Consider the following 20,447-nt stretch of genomic DNA (forward strand, 5'->3'; position numbering starts at 1 on the left):
ACAGTGCCTTCTCTAGTTCAAGTTCATTCACAGCCAACTTAAAATGAGTATTAACACTATCAAAACAATTGAATGAGAGGATATTTGTGACAGTGAAGTGGTACAAGAACTGATTGTCCTGAGAGAACAAATGCTCAATAGAAAGGAGCAAAATTTTTATACATCTGCCCTGGACCTCAAAAATCAACTGAGAATGGTGTCAGAGATGTTGAATTATAAGAAACTGTCAGCAATTTCTATACTTTCCTAGAATATGTGGAAGACTGGGGCCTAGTTTTTTGCAGAGCTATGTGACTAAATAGGTTTAGTCAAATATCTCTCCATCTTGGTCTGTTGTTCAGCAGTGTATCCAAAACATATCCAAAATTGGCATCACATACTAAAAGTAATAGATGAATTTAAAATATTCAGTGAAGTGAATCATGTGAAAAAAAGATTGATCGTTGGAAGAAATGTAATGACCAGTGAGAGGTGTATGAGACAATTCAGACAATAAAAAATGAAGACAGTTTTGAGAATATAATACATATTGCGAGTTCTATGTTAGGAATATCAGGCACAAATGCATCATTAGGGAGGGTAGTTTCTTTAATGAATGCATTTTGGACTGATGGATGGAACCAGCTGTATGTTGAAACTGTATAGGCAATATTAATAATAAAAACACCTTTTAAAGACATTTTTGTATGGACTTTTACAGTTTCATAAAGGAACGGCTAAAGCTTTTGGAAGAAATTCAGTCATCTAAAAATATTAAAAAGATATTAGTAAACTGCTCAATAAAGATTTGCGTAATTTGTGTTAATGTGAAACTAAGATGCAAATAAATATGTAAATAATCTATGTTAATTTTAATGAAGCTAAACAGTTATGGTTAGCTGGCATGAAACAAGGACAAAAATATAACAGTCGATTCCTGTCAACTCACCATGCGCATCCTGTTATTTTATTTTTATGAATCTAGTCATTAGAGTGACTAGATTCATAAAATAACTGAAGGAGATATTGGCATTCAGTTGAAGAATGAATGTCAATATCTCCTTCGGTATCTATTTCCTGGGAGTTCAAGGAGTGACCCCCACACACACAAACACTAGAGCAACCTTGCACTATAACAGAATATTGTTCTAATCAATATAATTAACATCTAGTGCATTATACTGAAGGGATTACACTGCAGAAAATTTATGAGACTAGATACTTGAAGGGTAATGATAGACAAGAAGGTGAAGTGCAAAGAACATATTGCAAAAAAATGGATCAGAAAGGATACTTGATACACCAACAAGCAGGGAAAGAGGTTATCCCTGAAACAGTTACATCTGAATTACTGTATACAGATTTGGTCATCCAAGGTTCTCAGTGGTATGGTAGTGAGGATGCAAGTGACCAAAATGCTGACTGGTTTGTGGAGTGATCCCTGCAAAGACAGACTGAAGGTCATACTAAAGAATTTTTTTCAATGGATGTCTGAATGGAAGAGAAAAAGAGATTGCTGATGGAAGTTGTCTAAGAGTGTGGTTAGCATAGTATGACTAATTTTTTGCATGGAGAGTAGTGAATGGGTGAAATGGGGTTGCCAGAGGTGACTAAATAAATTTAAAGAACGGTATGTGTGTTATACAGTGTGGGTCTCCTATGATGAGTCTTCAGATTTCATGGATATGCCTATACAATAACAAAATGATGTGAAAGGAAACTTAAAGGGAAGAAAAAAACATTTTTAGATGAGAATGGAAAATTAGCAGTAATAAAATAACAATGTGCACATGAGAAATCTTATGCACGATAAAACATGAATTCTTATGTAAATGATGGCCTGTATTTAAATAGATCTGGAGTTGGATATTTGGAAAAATTGTTATTGTAGAGAGAAAGAACTTATGTGCATAATCAAGAAAACAGGTAATATTAAGGTGATGAAGTACCCTTTCTGTAAATAAATTTAAACAGTTTATACACATGTTATACATATGTAGGCTTCCCTCGGATTTCATGGATTATGCCTGTATAATATCATTATTATTGTGCTATTAATGTTAGTATGGCTGTGTGTCTCATCAACATATGCATACAGGCACCTTTGAAACAAATGAATGCGAGAATGATTAAAGAATGGTTAAATTGTAATTTATGTGGACTGAAATCTGCAAAAGATACAAGTGTACCTATAGATCAAAGAGGATACTGTAATTCATGTATACCAATATCAGAAGTATAAGGGCAAGGAGATTTTGGCAATGGTTATTTTAACTTGGTCATATGCATTAATGAAAATTGGTTAACAGAAAAATATAATATATAAATATAATATAAAAATAAATATATAATAGACAGAATGTAAAAGATTATGTTCAGGAAGAACCAGGAAGCAACAGAATATCAGAGGGGTACTATTGATGATAATTTCATGAAATGAGAAACAGCAAATGAGGAAAGACAAGATAAAGATCATGGAAAAGAGTGCATTTAAAGATATCCATTATTAATCAACATAAGATCAACAGTTTGAGGAATGCAAAGGAAAGGGGGGGTATATAATATAAGGTCTAATGTGTCTTTGAGTGGGACATTGGTGAATAGAGAGGAGACATCAAAATTGACTATTATGTCAGTGTGTTGGAATGTGAGGTTTTCTATACTGGATTTAAAGTGGGTTGAGTTTTTTTGTGTGTGTGAAGGAGTGTCGCCAGTATATTGTGAGAGCACATTGGCCTTATCCTATATTTCCTCTCAATACCTCAGTACTGTTTCAGTTCACCATGAACTCTAGCTATTTAATTTGGCAAGGAAAATTCTACAAACAGAGGGAATAGCCATGAGTTCGCCACTCTTTGCTCCTGGCCAACTTCTTTATGGAGACCTTTGAAGAAAAAGCCTTAAACTCTGCTCCACATAAACCCCTGTTTGGCTATGCTACATAGATGATGTGTTCTCCATTTGGCCACATGGCCTGGATTCTCAACATTTTCTTAACATACGTAAACAATCAATAACCCAAGATCCAGTTGACCTTAGAAAAGGAAAACAGTCTTCCCTTCCTAGACACTTTGATTACACACCAGCTTGAGGCATCCCTGGCATTCTCCATTTACAGAAAATCTACACATACTGGTAGATACATTTGCCAATAGTCACACCATCCTCCCCTCTCCCAACAATATGGGATTACAAAAATTGTATATAACAAGGCAAAATTAATCAGTTTTGCTATCAGTGCCCTAACTGCTGAACTTGACCACATTCTTAACATTTTCTTAGCCAATGGCTACACCCCCCCCCACAAAATATTAAATCCTGTAATTGCAATTTTTTGTGAAGATGGAAAATTATATTTGGAAATAGAAGAATTAGCAAAGCTGGTATGGTAGAAAGTCAGCTGAATAAATTTATATGCAATAAAAGAGAGTTCAGTCAAAACACTAAACTAGCTATATACAAGACAATGTTCAAACCAATTTTAACTTATGGATCTGAGAGCTGGATTAGAAATAAAACTCAATGACTGGAGACCACAGATAGAGGGTCTGGATAGTTCAGATAAACACCTTGAGCAAAATGATATTAAAGCAACTGATATACCCACAAGAAAGAACATATCTTAAAATCCTTTAACCCCATGTTTCCTCAAATTGTAATAATCTGTTCTTTTTCTTTTAGGATATATAAGACAAAATTAATTAATTTTTGTTCTAGATGTTTATCAGAACTTTCCAGACTCCCCCCCCCCCTTCATATGTTAGGAGGACGGAACAGATGACATCAATAGCAGTACCATATTAAAAATGAAGATATTAGGAAAGAATTTGACATTGTTAGCATTCAGGAATGTGTTAGTAGAGTTAGTCTCAGGTGGTATGGCCACTTAAACAGAATGGCAGGGGTAGATTACCTAAACAAATGTCCTTTGCCAGGATGACAGAAAAAAAGTCCCAGAGGAAGACCAAGATGTAGGTGAATTGATACAGTAAAAGTGCCTTAGAAGATAGAAATGTAAGGTCTGATAATAAAACTTAATGACTGGAGACCACAGATATGAGGGTGGGGAGGGGGGGAGGGTCTGGATAGAATGTTGACAGATAATAGAAATGTAAGGTCTGATAATAAAACTTAATGAATGGAGACCACAGATATGAGGGTGGGGAGGGAGGGTCTGGATAGAATGTTGACAGATAATCTGGAGGAAAATTGTTGATAGGAAGTTAGTTATGATGTAACTTTTCATGTAGTACTATCATAAGATCCTGTACCCCTGAGGGTGTATGTCAGGAATTTTATGATAATGATAAACTGCAACCCCCCCCCCCCTCCTCTGTAATGGTAAAAATGGACTACATCCATTTCTACCATTAGAGACACTCTGGACTTGCTGCCCATACTTTGGACACTAATCATATAATACATTGGAATACACCTCTTATATCTGTATTTGTTGCACTGCAACAAATACAAATATAAGATGCTATTCCTAGAGTGGATGGCCAACTATTAGCTGCCATCAAGTCCCTGCATGAATGCCCAGAGTTTTGTGTCAGGGTAAACAGCACAAAGTCTGAACCTTTCACAGTCTCCGTTGGCTTTCGCCAAGGGTGTGTTCTGTCACCCCTCCTTTTTATAATATTTATGGACTGGATTGATAGGTGCAGCTGAGGCAGTGAGTGTGTCAGAATTGGAAGATGTAGTATTGGACGTCTGCTCTTTGCAGATGACCTAGTTCTGCTTAACTCGTCCACATATGGCCCTTGATAGGTTTGTAGTTGTTTGTGCAGAAGCCGGAACGAAGATCAGTGTGGCCAAAACTGAAACATTTGTAGTCTCAAAACAACCATCTCAGTGCATTCTACATATGAGCAGAGTCCCACTGAGGCAGGTGGAGGAGTTTAAATACCTTGGGTCCATATTCACGAGTGATGGAAAGTGGGACGTAGAGCTAGATACTCAAACTGGCTCAGCAAGCGCAATATTGAGGGAGCTTGGCCGTTCGGTATTATTGAAGTGGGAGTTAAGCCAGAAGGCAAAGCTGGCTGTCTTCAATACGGTCTGTGTCCCTATCCTCACCTATGGTCATGAGAGTTGGGTAATGACCGAAAGAATGCAGACACGAATCCAAGCAGCTGAAATGAGGTTCCTTTGAGGGGTTTCAGGGCTGACAAGACTAGACAGAGTCAGAAGCTCTACAATTCGGGAAACCCTTAATACTCAACCGCTGCTTCTCTGTGTTGAGAGATCACAGTTACATTGGTATGGGCACCTGGTCAGAATGCCACAAGAGAGGCTCCCTCAGCAGGCCCTCTTTGCCAAGCCAGAGGGTGGGAGGCCACGTGGAAGGCCAAAGACTCGCTGGATAGATTATATCCAAAACCTTAGGTGGACACGTTTGGGAATCCCACCAAAACACCTGAGCTTGGTGGTGGTGGAGGATCGTGACCATTGGAAGTTCCTCTTGCAGCTGCTGCCTCCACAACCCAATTAGGAAAGGTGGGCCTTGAAGATGAATGTATTCCTAGAATCTACCTCAACTCTGAGAGACAAAATATATATGGGAAACCTCCAAAAAATTAACAAAAATCCCAAAGAAATACAACCATACAACTACTTACAGATCATATAAAAAATTGGCATCCATGATCCACTCCACTAAAGACAACCCACATTCCCTAGACCTACCAGGTGTCCAACAAGTCCTTGCAGTTGCAGACTGTCCTACTATGGCCAAACAGACAAGATAGCCAATATCAGAATTTCTGAACACATTGACTATATCCATTTCTATCATTACAGACACTCTGGACTTGTTACCCATACTTTGGACACTAACCACAGAATACATGGGAAGGCCATTCTATTGCACTGCAACAAATACAAATATAAGAGGCTATTCCTAGAATCTGCCTCAACTCTGAGAAACTTTCCAAACCTCAACAAATTTGAATGCATGAAACTTCCAACTTTGGGAAGCACACATCCTCAGATCTTCAGCACAATGACCAACACCACCCAATTTAACCAACTAGGGGTGCCATTTAGGACTCTAGGCCTGGCTTGGGTTGCCTTTCTTTAGCCTCATTTACCCAGTGCTAGTGCCTGTGTGCACATATTGTTATGCGATCCCTGATGATAGCAATGTAATGTCATCGAAATACAGGAAGTATTAATTAAAGTTATTATAATTAATATTGAGTATACAATATACAACTGTAATTTCCTGAAAAATAATACTTATGAATAGCCAACATATAAGCCTTTCTACCAGAATTAATAGAAATACAGTAAGAATTCCATGGTTACCATGTAGTATCTGTAATGAAATAGTCTTACCTGCAGCCACAGGAATTATGCGTTCAGGATATAAATCAGTAAGAAATAAACTGTTGATAAGAGTTGATTTTCCAAGACCAGATTCACCTAGGCATAAAAATTATGACATGAGACATGTTTATATGTTCACTATATAAATAAATAAGGTTATGCAGAAATAACTTGTATAAAAAGAAAATAAATAAACAAATAAAAAATCAGACAAAACACTGAACAGGCTACATGAAAATTACAAATAAACTTGGAAGTTAGTAGGCACAGGTAAAATTCATTTCACTGTAAGTTCAGATGCTTTTTTCAGCATACGATTTCTTTTGTACATAAACAGCTACCAATAATAAATATAAATAAATAAAAAATAATCACTATAGTAAACACCATTATAATGAATTTACTCAGTAGAACAAACTTCTCTAAGTCTTGGCCAGTCCTACAGTTCAATGCTATTTTACAGGAAATTCATTTTAGCAAATTTTCGCTATAACAAATTATTCACTGGTTTCTAGGATTTCACTATGGTAAGAACTGACTGCTAATAAAAACTAAACTTTTATAAAATATTACAACAAAAACTAATAAGAAGAAATTTATTTAAAAGTTGTCGTATAGCATTAAAAAGAAGCTAATTAAAATTATCATCACCAGTACAATTTTTGTAAAGAATCTTAGAGAATCCCCCCCCTACACACACACACACACACACTAAGTATTTCAGGCTTACTGGAAAAAGCAATTCACCAGTGTTTGGACTGCAGTATGAATTTATTAACTTCATGCAATTTAATGTCATCATTTCCGAAGGATTAAAAAAAATCAGTCCTTGGTTGTCTAAAAAAGGGAACAGTCATTGAACAATGGAAGAAAGGACAAGCATTGCTGCATAAGTGAGTATCCATGTCAGTGGCAAACTGCAGGCTTGTTTGTGTACCAGGAATAGTAAAGGAAGTGTTGAAGAGGCAAGTTAGAAATATAATTAATAAGAGGAGGAATCTTCTCAGGAGGACATAAGTTTGTTAAGGGAAGGGCTTGTTTTAGTAACCTAGTTGTGTTTTGTAATAGAGTAACAACTACAGTGGACATAGATGTTTATTTAATGACTATTCTAGGTTATGCATGTGTTCAACAGAATAATGTGCATGATAAATAGTTGTTGAAATGGGGATGGACAGTCAACTGGTAACCTAATACATAGGGAATGCTGGTTCATAGAATCCAGCAAGTTGCATATCGCAGAACAATGTTTTTAAGAAGAAGCGTTGAGAAGTGTCCCATAGGATTCTGTTGGAACACTGCTAGTAAAGATTCAAAGTTTCATAGGAGTTATTCAGTTACTGAGGGGTGATGCTAAGTTAAAGGAGAGTAGTGGTGGTGAATTCTGATGTGCTTTTGCTACAAGAAGATTTGAATACATTTTCACTTTGACCAGATGAATGGGAATATCAGTTCAATAGTCAACTGCAAAGTCATTCAGTTTGGTCAGAAGAGGTGATGTGGTGATGGTTTGCTTCAGGATGTGAAGGAGGCAAGGGATCTGAGAGTACTGGTAGACAGCAAGTTGAAGTTTAGGGTTATACTGCAAAAGTTGTCAAGTGTCAAGGTTACCCAAAAATACTGTTGCCATAATGTGAAGAACATTATGCCAACAATTTTTGGCAACAACTATCACTTCCATATATTCTAATGAAAACTAGGAATGTATGAAAGTGATAGTGCTATAGTATTAGGCTAAATCTGGATGTTTGAACAGATTCAGTCACTTGGTATATCTGGGTAATAGGGAAATAATGGAGAAAGTAAAAAGGTGAGTGGTGAGAGCTTGGAACAGTGGAATGTTGAATATGAGAAAAGATAGGATAATATGATTAAGACATAAGTTGGTGGGAGAGGCCTAATTCCCCCTGTATGTCAAATACATACAGGGGAATTAGGATACATTTGGATGTCTGTGAACTTAGAGCAATAAGATCAGCCTTATCATGAAGCTATATATAAGGATCGTATGAGCAAGAAAGTGAAAAGCAGATTTTTTTGGCATGTAGAGAGGCTTATTAGAATACATTGCCGGAAAAGGCAACAACTGCATTATAATCTGTAGAGAGTTTGGCATTCTGTGATGAGTCTCGACTCCATGGAGCCCTGAAAAGAATACTAATTCTCCACTGTTAATCTGTTAGAGTGGTAAGGTTTACTGATGAGGTTCCCTAATGTTATTGAAGCATTGTTCAGAGCAATAAGATCAAAATCTTAAAACAGGTTGGCATGCATTATTTGCAAAAATGCATATAAATCAAAACACTGATATCTTAAATCATATCAACCTCATGAATCACAGCACCAATACAGTACATAGCCTTATACCTCTGCACTCCAAGTGACAACATTGGACTCATTAGAATTAAAATTGCAACCCCTCTCATTTGTCAACTCTAGGTCTATTTAAATTTTCCTGACAGGATTCAACAATCTCCAGCTTTTGCATTCTGGAAAACAAACAAACAACAAAAGATACTTGTCAATCGTGTGAAATATCATTAATATGGGAGAAGAAAAAAAAAATGGGATAACCAGTGGTATATGGAAGATAGGAGCGGACCAATCTTCTACCCATCTAATCAATCTACTGTCCATCTCTATTATCTTCCTTGGCTTGTACTCCAACTTAACATGTGGCAATATGAAATGCCATTGAAAATTTCTGTGAATATGACTGTATACGAGTCCCTTCTCCAACATAATCATCATGCCATCATAAAATGTAAGTGCACTGCTAAACACAGATCTAATAACTATCTGTGCCACTTACAGGCTTTAAAGTCCACAGCCTACCCCAGTGGTGCGCCTGGGGGGGGGGGGGGGGCTGCCACCCCCCCCCCCCAAAAAATCTTTTCTAATTAAAATTCATTTGTTTATTTATGTTGTGTCATGTCTTCTGTTTCTATACTACTTATGAATTAGCGGTTACAAAAGGTGGGAATACCCTATAGCTCTCAGGAATAACTGTGCTGTAAACGCAAAGCAAACGAAATAGTGCTGGGGCAAACCAAGCGCTACTTCGTTTGCCTGAACCGGGCCAGAGGAGATCACAGGTATCATGTATTGGCGATCACTGCAGATGCTCAGTCATAGGTTGTATGCAATGCATAGTGTGTATTCTCAAATCGTCGACTCAAATCGGGCACCCTCCCCCAACAAGATTAAATCTTGAGTGCTCAGCTCTTGGAGGGGGCTGAGCGCATCACTGGTCAACCCTGATTGGCTTTCATAACCATAATTTAGAATAAGGTGATCAGTTTTATGCCTAAAACTGTTTTGCATGTAAAATGTGTGTGCGAGTATGATCTCTTGGCTAATTTGCCTAGTTGTGGGATAATAAACTCAAATACCAGCTCACCTCCATACAAGACTGGCTAATTCACCTTTAGCTGAAAAGCCCTGATAAAGGTTCTTTCCATCCTACACAGGATTCAAATCCTAGTGTTTCCAATCAACAGGTTCCGTTAAAGCTGCCTGAGCCTCTCACTAAACGAAGACCTATCCCCACCTCAAAAAAAAAAAAAAAATCACAAATCAGTATGTCGAGCATCATAGAGTATACTATACCATTAACCCAATACTGAATTCTCTTAACCAACCTGTAATGCATTAATTACAATTCCAGATATATAAACTAGTATAGATGGTAACTTCTTAGAACTATGCTTATGCAGGCTTGGTACTATTTTGCATACCCCCCACTCCACTAATTAGGAACCTTTTCTGCCTTCATGCCCACATTCCAAAGACCAGTTATGCTCACGTGAATCTTCTCTGGGCACTTTCTAATATATTCTCATCACTGTGTAAACCAGGTGACCAAATCTCATCATCATCATATTCCTGCCATGTACCCTCAAGGGGTGTACAGGATATGACAGTACTACATGAAAAATTTACATCATTACTAACTTCCTATCTACAATTTTCCTCCAAATCAGTCTGTTACTTGTCAAGACTCCAACATTATCAGATCTTATATTTCTATCGTCTAAGGTACTTTGTACCGTATCAATCCACCTATATCTTGGTCTTCCTCTGTGTCGTTTTCCTGCCAACCTGGCAGAGAACACTTGTTTTGCTAATCTTTCCCCTCCCTTTCTATTTAAGTGACCATACCACCCGAGATTAGCTCTGCTAACGCATTCCCGGATGCTGACAATGTCAAGTTCTTTCCTAATATCCTCTTTTTAATATGATATTGCCATTGATGCCATCTGTTCACACCTATAATCTTTCTCAGGACTCTCATATCTGCAGTCTCTAGTCTTTGGTCAAGTGTTTTACTTCTGACCCAGCTCTCAGATCCATAAGTTAAAACGGGTTTGAACACTGTCTTGTATACAGCTAATTTAGTGATCCCACTAATTTCTCTCTTATTCCATATGAATTTATTCAATTGACTTCCCACCATACCAGCTTTGCTGATTCTGTTGTCTATTTCTATATTTAATTTACCATCTTCAGTAAAAATCGTGCCAAAGTAACTGAAATGTTTTACTTGTTCCACAGGTTCTCCATTCACAACACAGTTGACATTTTCAATGATTTTGCCTATTTTCATTGTCTTTGTCTTTTTATTGCTGACCTTCATACCATATCTATTACAACAGCTATTCAATTTAGTCAGAGAATCTTGCAGACTTATAGCAGATTTATTTAGAAGTATAACATCATCCACATAAAGCAAAGAGCTGACATTAACATCTCCAATTTTGATATCAGGTTTAATACCACTTTCCTTCATAATGTGATCCATATAGATAATGAATAACAGAGGGGATAATGTACATCCTTGTCTCACACCAGATTTAACATTAAACCATCTTCCTATACTTCCTTCAATTCTAACTGCTGACTTACAACTCAAATAAAGACTAAGTATTGCTTGATATAATGCCCCATTGACACCATATAACTGCAGTGTATTGAATAGCTGCTCTCTTGACACCTTGTCATATGCCTTTTCCAAATCGACAAAACTTAAATACAGATCTTTGTTATATTCCCATGCTTTCTCGACTATTTGTCGTAAAGTGAAGATCTGATCCTGACAGCCTCTATTTGGCCTGAATCCAGCTTGTTCTTCACCAAGCTTTTCTTCCACAATTCTTCTCAACCGTTTCTCAAGTATACTTGCATAGATCTTGCTAGGAACACTCAGTAGGGAAATACCTCTGTAATTCTCACATGCAGTTTTATTTCCCTTTTTATATATGGGTACTATGAGAGCTCTACTCCAATCATCGGGAATTCGTCCCTCAGTCCAGGCTTTCTGAACTATGCAGTGCAGCCACTGTAAGACTTTTATACCACCATACTTCAGCATTTCTGGTCGAATACCATCTACACCTGCTGCCTTTCCACATATCAAGCCTTTGATGGCTTTTTCTACTTCAAGTATGGATATGTATTCCTGACTGCATGCCTGGTCAGTGTTTTTTATCACTGTGCTGTCATCACTGCTTGTTTCATTTAGCAGTTTTTCAAAGTAATTACTCCATACTTCAAGGATATCTTTTTCTCCTGTTTGCATATCACCTTTATCATCTCTAACTCCTTTTACAGCACTCTTTCCTCCATTCCTAAGCTTCTTCAACAAGCTCCAGAATATTTGGCCACCTTCTTGATATTTATTTTTTATATTCTTGCCAAAGTCCTCCCATGACTTTTGTTTAGCTAGTTTTACACATTGTTTAGCTTTCTTACATTTGTCTCTGTATTCTGTAAGAGTAAAAGCTGACTTATTTGCCAGGAACTTTTGATATGCTTTCTTCTTTTCCTTCACTGCCTCTTTAACTTCCTGTGTCCACCAGGGAGTTCTGATTTTTTTATCCTTGCAGACAACCTCACCACATGCCTCTCTGGCAGAATCAATCAATGTTTTCTTCAGAGTTTGCCACTGAATCTCCAAGGTTTGATTCCTGTTCTCAAACTCTTTCATTTTTTCTTCAATAATCTTTGTGTATTTTAGTCTACAGTTCACATCTGAGAGCTGCTCAACTTTTATTCGCTTTAAAACTTTCTTACATGTTATTCTTTTCAATATGAAATTCAATTTTATCCTGCTCAAGACTAAATAGTGATCACTTCCAATTTCAAATCCTCCATACACTCTGGTGTCCTGCACCAGGGAGAAAACATCACTATCAACAATAACATAGTCAATGAGACTTTTCTTATTCCTAGCCTCTTCTCTCCATGTGAATTTGTGCACATTTTTATGTTGGAACATGGTGTTAGTAATAACAAGTCCATGTCCTGAGCAGAAATCCAACAGATATTTGCCATTATTATTAGCTTTGCTCTTTTCTCCAAATTTTCCCAAAATATTTTTGTATGTCTCACAATCATTTCCTACTCTACTATTTAGATCCCCAACAAGGACCAACTTTTCCTTTTTCATTGTGTCAGTTGCTTTTTCTAAAGCGTCAAAAAATTCCTCCACTTCTACCTTAGTAGAACCTTCTGTGGGACCATAGGCACAAATAAGTCTCATTGTCCAGTTCCCCATTCTCATATTTGCCCACATTACTCTACTTGAGACTGACTGACTGCCATTCAAGAAGATTAGCCTCATATTTTGTATTGAATATTATGGCTACTCCTTCTTTTCCTTGATTGTCATTGACTGAATATAACATTTTGTATTTATTGCTCAGAAAGATCTCACCAGTTTTGGTCTTTTTTGTTTCAGTCACCCCTATTATGTCGATCTGGTACTTATCTAATTCCTCAGCTAGCTCCATTTCTTTGCCATTCAGGCTTCTTACGTTGATAGTACCGATCTTTAACACTGGTGATGTTGAGTTGGGGTTTGTTTTCAGATTTGTTCCCGTAGATGACTTTTCGCTGTTCGCCCTGGTTCCCTGGTGAAAACAACGGGGGCCTTGTTTAACCGGGCGATGCCCCAGCCGGCATGAAATTTTGTCATGTTGTACCATTATTTTTTATTTTGGTTTAACCAATAAGAATACAATTTGGTCGGCTAAATCCCAAATTGCCAGCCCATCCTCGTTCGTTCAGTATCAAAGTAGATACCCAACAGGGTGCACCACAAGAAGGCGAGGATTGGACATTAGGTCAGAAGCCCTGGTTGGTTCTCCGCATTCCTTTAAAGGCTATGTGGAGGTCTCCTCTCAGTTATACAGCTTTGACCCTTATGTGCACAATAATCATGAGGATTATTGTGTGACCAAATCTGTGCACAATAATTCATGAGGCCTCATGATCAGGCCTTATACAATGGAGCTATAACATCTTTATTTCTGCATGTGTAGATCCTCCAACATCACTGCAATAATCAGATGTCACAAATTGTGTAACATGAATGCAGAACTGTAGGCCCTTGTCCACCACCAACCAATCTCAGATCTCTCAACAGTTCTACCTCCTTCAAAATTTTCCTGCCAAGTGTATATCTTGCAACCCATCATTGATTAGCAAATTTCAGAATTCCTTATACTATGCAACAGTGAAATAACAGTTTCACTCAAAAAAAATAAAATCTATTCAAGTCCTCCTGTAAGGCTACAATATCTGCTTGAATTCTCATTGTTCTCCTGAATTTTACATCATCTGCAAACAGTTGCATATCTCGAGTTAAACTGATCTTAATGTCATTAATATACAAGTTGAACAATAATGGCTCCCAAAACAGACCCTTGTGGCCTACCACTAGTGACTTTTCTCATTAGTGGATACCCATATATAACTGTCTGATGCTATCAGACAGCCAGTCACCTATCCAATCTCATCCGTTTCAATTTCCTTACCAGTTTGTGTTATAATCTATCAAAAACCTTTGCAAAATCTAAGTGGGGACATGCATATACTACTGTGTATCCATGTCCCCTGTCCAATGAATTCATCTTGTTACATATATAAATTTGACTTTCCTTTAACAAACCCATACTAACAATCACAGAGAATACTGATGTTATCAGTTCCATTTCTATATCCTAGTTCTCACTAACCTCTCTGATATCTTAACCACAACTTCAGATATACAGACTAGCCTATAATTTGTGGGCATCAGCCTTACCACCTTTGCAAAAGTAGAACAATTTTACCTTCTTAATTAAAAGAAACACGTATTAACCACAGTGAAAATTATTTAATTGTAAATATTTCATCCTAAATATCTCAGGACATCATCAGTACAGTAGTTTAAAACAATAATAGGAATAGCATACAGTTAGGGCGCATGATTACAATAGAATCTCATTAAATGTGAGTAACGTGCTACAGAAGTAAAAAAAAAAAAAAAAAAAAAAAAAAAAAAAAAAAAAAAATTATTTAACACAATTTTGTAAGGCAATTTCCCATACTTTAGGAATAGTAAGAACGTCGTTGCCGTTTAAGTTTGGTCTGTGTAGTAGGGCTTCAGAACTTTCTTTGTATAAACGTTCATGTTTATATAAAGATCTATGTAAAAGTTTAGACTTTTCCCAATGGATCCTATGGTTTGGATTTTCAATTCCGTGTCAAGAGAGGCCAGATTTCTGCAGTTTAAAAAGACGAATGTGGTCTTGATGTTCCGAGATGCGTTTCTGAATAGACCAACCTGTCTGTCCAAAGAAAGACAATTTGCATGAGCATGGAATCTCATAAATGCCAGGCAACATCAAAGGTGAGAGTTTGTCCTTAGGAGAAGGTAACAAGTTGTAAATTTGGTTGACAGGTTTGTAAGTAGTGGCAAAATTGTATTTCTTCATAATTTTAGAAAGACGTTCGGAGATGCCTTTGACGTAAGGAATGGAAATCCTATGGACTTCTTCCTGTCTGGTTTGATGTGTGGAGAAGTGACTGATGATTTTTTGAGTTGTTTTAGGATTATATCCATTTAGGATGGCTGTATTTTTGATTACTTCTAATTCCTGGTTTAAAGATTCTTCAGAGGAGCAGAATTTGTGTGCTCTGGAAACTAGTGATTTAATAATGCCAGATTTCTGAAATGGATGATGAGCGGAAGAATTGTGAATGTAGCGACCTGAGAATATAGGCTTACGAAAGACAGACGTGGCGATGGAACAGTCTTCTTTTCTTTGGATGTGTAAATCCAAAAAGGAGCTACCCTGTGGAGATTCTTTTTCTAACGTAAAGTTGATGCAATGATGAAGGTTAATTTTATCTAGAAACAGTTGTAATTCATGTTCGGGATGATCCCAGACTGCAAATATGTCATCGACATATCTTAACCAAATTTTTGGTTTGGGTTCAAAAGTGAATATTTTTTCCTCAAGGTGTTCTAGAAACACCTTGAGGAAAAAATATTTATCACCAAATTTGGTGATAAAGTTTGCTAGGTTTGGTGATAAAGGAGATCCCATTGCTGTTCCTTCCTCTTGCTTGTAAATTTGACCTTTCCAGGTGAATTAACCTGATGCAATAACAAACTTGAACAATTCAACTATATCAGACGGAAATTTTTGAGTTAGTAATTCTATTGTTTCTTTATGGGGAATGTTTGTGAAGAGGGAGACAATGTCAAAGCTGATTAACAAGTCTGTTTTTGATAGTTGAATGTCTTTAATTTTCATGTGAAACTCAGTAGAATTTTTGATTGAAGAGAGTGAGTGGCCTATGTGAGGGCGGAGAAGGTTGGATAATAATGATAAATAAATAATAATAAAAATACAGCCATCCTAAATGGATATAATCCTAAAACAACTCAAAAAATCATCAGTCACTTCTCCACACATCAAACCAGACAGGAAGAAGTCCATAGGATTCCCATACCTTACGTCAAAGGCATCTCCGAACGTCTTTCTAAAATTATGAAGAAATACAATTTTGCCACTTCTTACAAACCTATCAACCAAATTTACACCTTATTACCTTCTCCTAAGGACAAATTCTCACCTTTGATGTTGCCTGGCGTTTATGAGATTCCATGCTCATGCAAATTGCCTTACTTTGGACAGACAGGTTGGTCTGTTCAGAAACGCATCTCGGAACATCAAAACCGCATTCGTCTTTTAAACTGCAGAAATCTGGCCTCTCTCAACACGGAATTGAAAATCCAAACCATAGGATCCAATGGGAAAAGTCTAAACTTTTACATAGATCTTTATATAAACATGAATGTTTATACAAAGAAAGTTCTGAAGCCCTACTACACAGACCAAACTTAAACTGCAACGACGTTCTTACTATTCCTAAAGTATGGGAAATTGTCATACAAAATTGTGTTAAATAATTTTTTTTTACTTCTGTAACACGTTACTCACGTTTAATGAAATTCTATTATAATCATGTGCCCTAACTGTATGTTATTCCTATTATTGTTTTAAACTACTGTACTGATGATGTCCTAAGATACGTAGGATGAAATATTTACAATTAAATAATTTTCACTGTGGTTAATATGTGTTTCTTTTAATTATGATCGCACAACAGGTTTCGTTATTTAAAAAAAATTTTATCTTCTTTCCACTCCTTTGGTACCTGTGCTGTTGCAAAACTTATCAAACATGTATTCTAATACTACCACTAAATCCCTGAAACATTCTCTTAAGACATGTGGTAAAATGTCATCAAATCTATCATCTTATTGACATCAAGCTTAATCCTTCATATACCTCCTGCTTGCTCACAAGTAGCCCATTGTCCTCCATTTCTTCTAAAGTTGATTTCACACTGATGATGATGATAAAACACCCTGATGAACTGTTCACTGAATACTTCAACTATGTCCTCTGCAGCAATTTACCATGTTCATCCATTAACATCATCTTACCATAATCATTCTTCCTTGTCACATACCAGAAAAAAAAAAAATCTAGGATTTTATTTGGCCTGATTTTCTAATTTCTGCTCATATTGCAGTTTTGTTGTCCTTACCAACCAAATCACTTTCTTGGCTTCATGCAAATGATTATTACCATTATTCATATTGGGCTGATTCCACAGCACCTTCCTCCATATTTCATGCTTAATTCCTTCGTTCATCCATCTTATTCAGTCTTATGACCTTCAGATCTTGATCAATTCTCAAGCAGAATTTGTCTCCTTCCTGCTTAACTCCTCATTCCATTCTATAGTTCCAAGCTATCTCTTAAACTTGTCATACCTCCAGCCTTCTTGTTTCACATATATCCTTCCTCACATATGGCTGGCCAACCACCTAGGTGATGACCTCACCTGGGGCGGAGAGATGAGACACCTCACTCACAATCACATCTTCCAATGAAATAATTAGATTTAAGACTCTCAATCCTTGCATGCCTTCCCTTACATACCGTCTAAGATAGTTGTCCCTCAAGAGATTCATTTTTTTTATCCCCAAAGCTATCTCTTTATGACCTCTATCTTCATGAAAAACATCATATCCTTTCATTTCTAATCCATTCACGATATCATCCTTATTCAAACCTGTTTCACTTACTCCAACAATTTTGAGGCGAATACACTCAGGCAGTGAAACCATTTCACCTCCTTATTTCTGATGCTCCTGGTATTTGTAAACAAACACAGCAATTTACTTTTAGGTTTATTTCTACCCATATCATTTGTTGGTTGTGATTTCCTCACAACAGAATATCAAAAACGGTTTCCACAAGAAACAAATACACCATACCTGTGATTCCTACACACCAACTCCAAGAAACTGCCAAAAAAAAAAAAAAAAAAAAAAAGAGTTCTGATTCCTTACACCTCTAGCATTACTGAACCTGTTTCAAGAATATTATTAAAGATATATAATTTGATACCAACATTCTTTTCTATTAATAAACTCATATTGGCTATCATCCTCTAGGGATAGATGGCCTCTTACCTTCCAGGTATGTACCTAGTTCCATGTGAGCACAATCTTCTTTCTTTTGGACAAACCGGTTGTTCTGTGGAAAAATGAATTCAGGAGCATCAGTCTTACATTGCTTATAATAAACCTGAAAGTCCAGCTTTGAATAGTATGGTGTGAATATCAAATATCAAATCTCCTGGTCATAAACCTAATTGCTTCATCAATATCACTTTAAATATAAAATGTTTATTTAAGAAAAGTGCTGAGGACTTAGTAAACCACCCAAACTTGAATCAAAATAATTGTCTTTACCAAAAATACGAGCAAGTCTTGTTCTCCTTAGCCATCACAAGTCAAGTATTTTTTTATATTTCTATGTAGTCATAGAATATATGCACACAGTGCTCCTATCATTTGAAATAATCCATTGTTATCTTTCTACCTTGTAACTATACCAAGGATGCTTGTTAGTTTCAAGTCAAAAGATTTGTAAATATTATCATTTCTTGTGTTTACGTGTTAAAAGTACATGGACAGGTAAAGGAAAAGCCAAGTCAGCTGAACACATGAATGAAGGAAAATTACGTTCTGTTGAAAGTTTATTTTTCACTTGGTTAGACTATAATAAATTTGGTTTAATCCTTTATCCAAGTGTGAGCAAACAAAGTTTGCGCCTGAAAGTATCTTCAGGACTGGTGTAAGGTAGTACAACATCGGGCAACTTGTTGCAAAGGTGGAGCAAGCTAATATCACTCCTATCTCAGTATCTCCCATAATGCAAAACACATCTCCTTGTGGATATGTATAATGTTATGCATTAAGGGAAGGGCCAGTACCCAGACTAGTTTCAACCTTTATTGAGGTCTCTTCAGTGGGAGCCAGGCCCAAGTGGAGATACTCTACCTATAGGAGTTGCCAAACGGTGAGCCACCTTTTTATTAAATTACTCCAGATTTAGAGAAAGATGTTGAAAGTTTATTTTTCACTTGGTTAGACTATAATAAATTTAGATTAATCCTTTATCCAAGTGTGAGCAAACAAAGTTTGCACCTGAAAGTATCTTCAGGACTGGTGTAAGGTAGTACAACATTGGGCAACTCGTTGTAAAGGTATTATGCAGTACTTGCTTAATATCCATGCTTATTCATCCATTTAATCCTCACATGATTTATTCTCCTAACTTGGAAATGAAACCAAGTAGAGGTTTCTTCCAATGCCCTGTGACCACTTTCCATGTCTTAGCATGCCAAGTCCTCAACCATGCATCTTCTGATGCTAAGGCACTGCTTTAGCTGTTTTCTCAGTCTATCATAACCACCTGCCTGTTCTACATACATTCATTTATTCAGAGCTCTTATTCTGATTTTCCCCACAAATTAGAACTACATGATCACACTAACTAGAGGCAAAATGGCCATCTCATTTATATTCTCAGACTATGAGACCCAATATTCTACTGGCTCATTACTTGTTACTTATCCCTCATAATTGTACAAATTCTTTTTCTCTAGTTTTGTATGTTTTTCCATCCCCCAGTCTACTTCCATCTTTACTACTGTTTCAAATCATCCATAATGATAGTCATACTTGTATAAAATTTATCTGTCTAGAGGTTTAAGATTGTCAAACAATCCTAGCATATAGCAGCATCACACTATGTATTTGGTCCTGATAACCTCTACTGTATAAAGATTATCTGTTAGAAGATTTCCTTGTTAGAAGAGTTGCCTAAACAGTTTTATCTCTTTCTGAAGGGATGTAGCAGTTTCTCATTCTTACTGCATGAATGACATCAAGCACATGGTCTGCGAGTTCACTTTTTCCTGTGCTGATCCATATAGTTTCATATTCCTTTCTTTAACTGCTGATCTGCTGGGCTTCCCATAAACAAGACTGGATTTCCTATAGTATAAACAAGTTTATACTATAGGAAATCCAGTTATTGATTATAGGGATTTCAACTTCGTGAGGGCATATAAAGAGGTTAATTTGAATACCAGTTTGTACTTGGTATCACTTAAGTATTTGTTGATGAGAAGTCCTTTTTCCACAATATAAATGACTGTTTTGGAGTAACTGGATGTGTTTTTGATGGTCTACAGTTTACTAAAAAATGTGTTGGTAATAAAATTATTATTGCAGAATTTCAACATCCATTACTAATGAAACTACTTATGTTGACTAATTCATTATGAAATATGACACCACTGGAGAAAATAGCTATAGCTCTGTGTGTTAATGTTTTTATTAAACTATATTTCTGTGTTGTAAATGGATTAAAATTTAGGAGTCAATGTATATAGGTTTTCTGTAGATAGCATAAAGAGAGCGATCTCTGGGAGGATGG

General features: G+C 36.6%; 1 protein-coding gene across 1 annotated transcript in view; it reads right to left on the bottom strand.

The window, feature by feature from the left end:
- Positions 1 to 20,447, bottom strand: part of Septin1 (Septin 1) — a 127,657-nt gene that overhangs the window by 91,705 nt on the left and 15,505 nt on the right. Inside the window, exon 3 of the mRNA XM_090413919.1 lies at positions 6,319 to 6,405. Coding sequence (XP_090270045.1) covers positions 6,319 to 6,405 — 87 coding nt within the window. The remainder of the gene's footprint in view (positions 1 to 6,318; positions 6,406 to 20,447) is intronic.

Source organism: Typopeltis vanoorti, chromosome 24 (assembly GCF_054136105.1).
Source record: "Typopeltis vanoorti isolate ZY-2024b chromosome 24, IOZ_Tvanoo_1.0, whole genome shotgun sequence".
NCBI classification, from domain to species: Eukaryota; Metazoa; Arthropoda; class Arachnida; order Uropygi; family Thelyphonidae; genus Typopeltis; species Typopeltis vanoorti.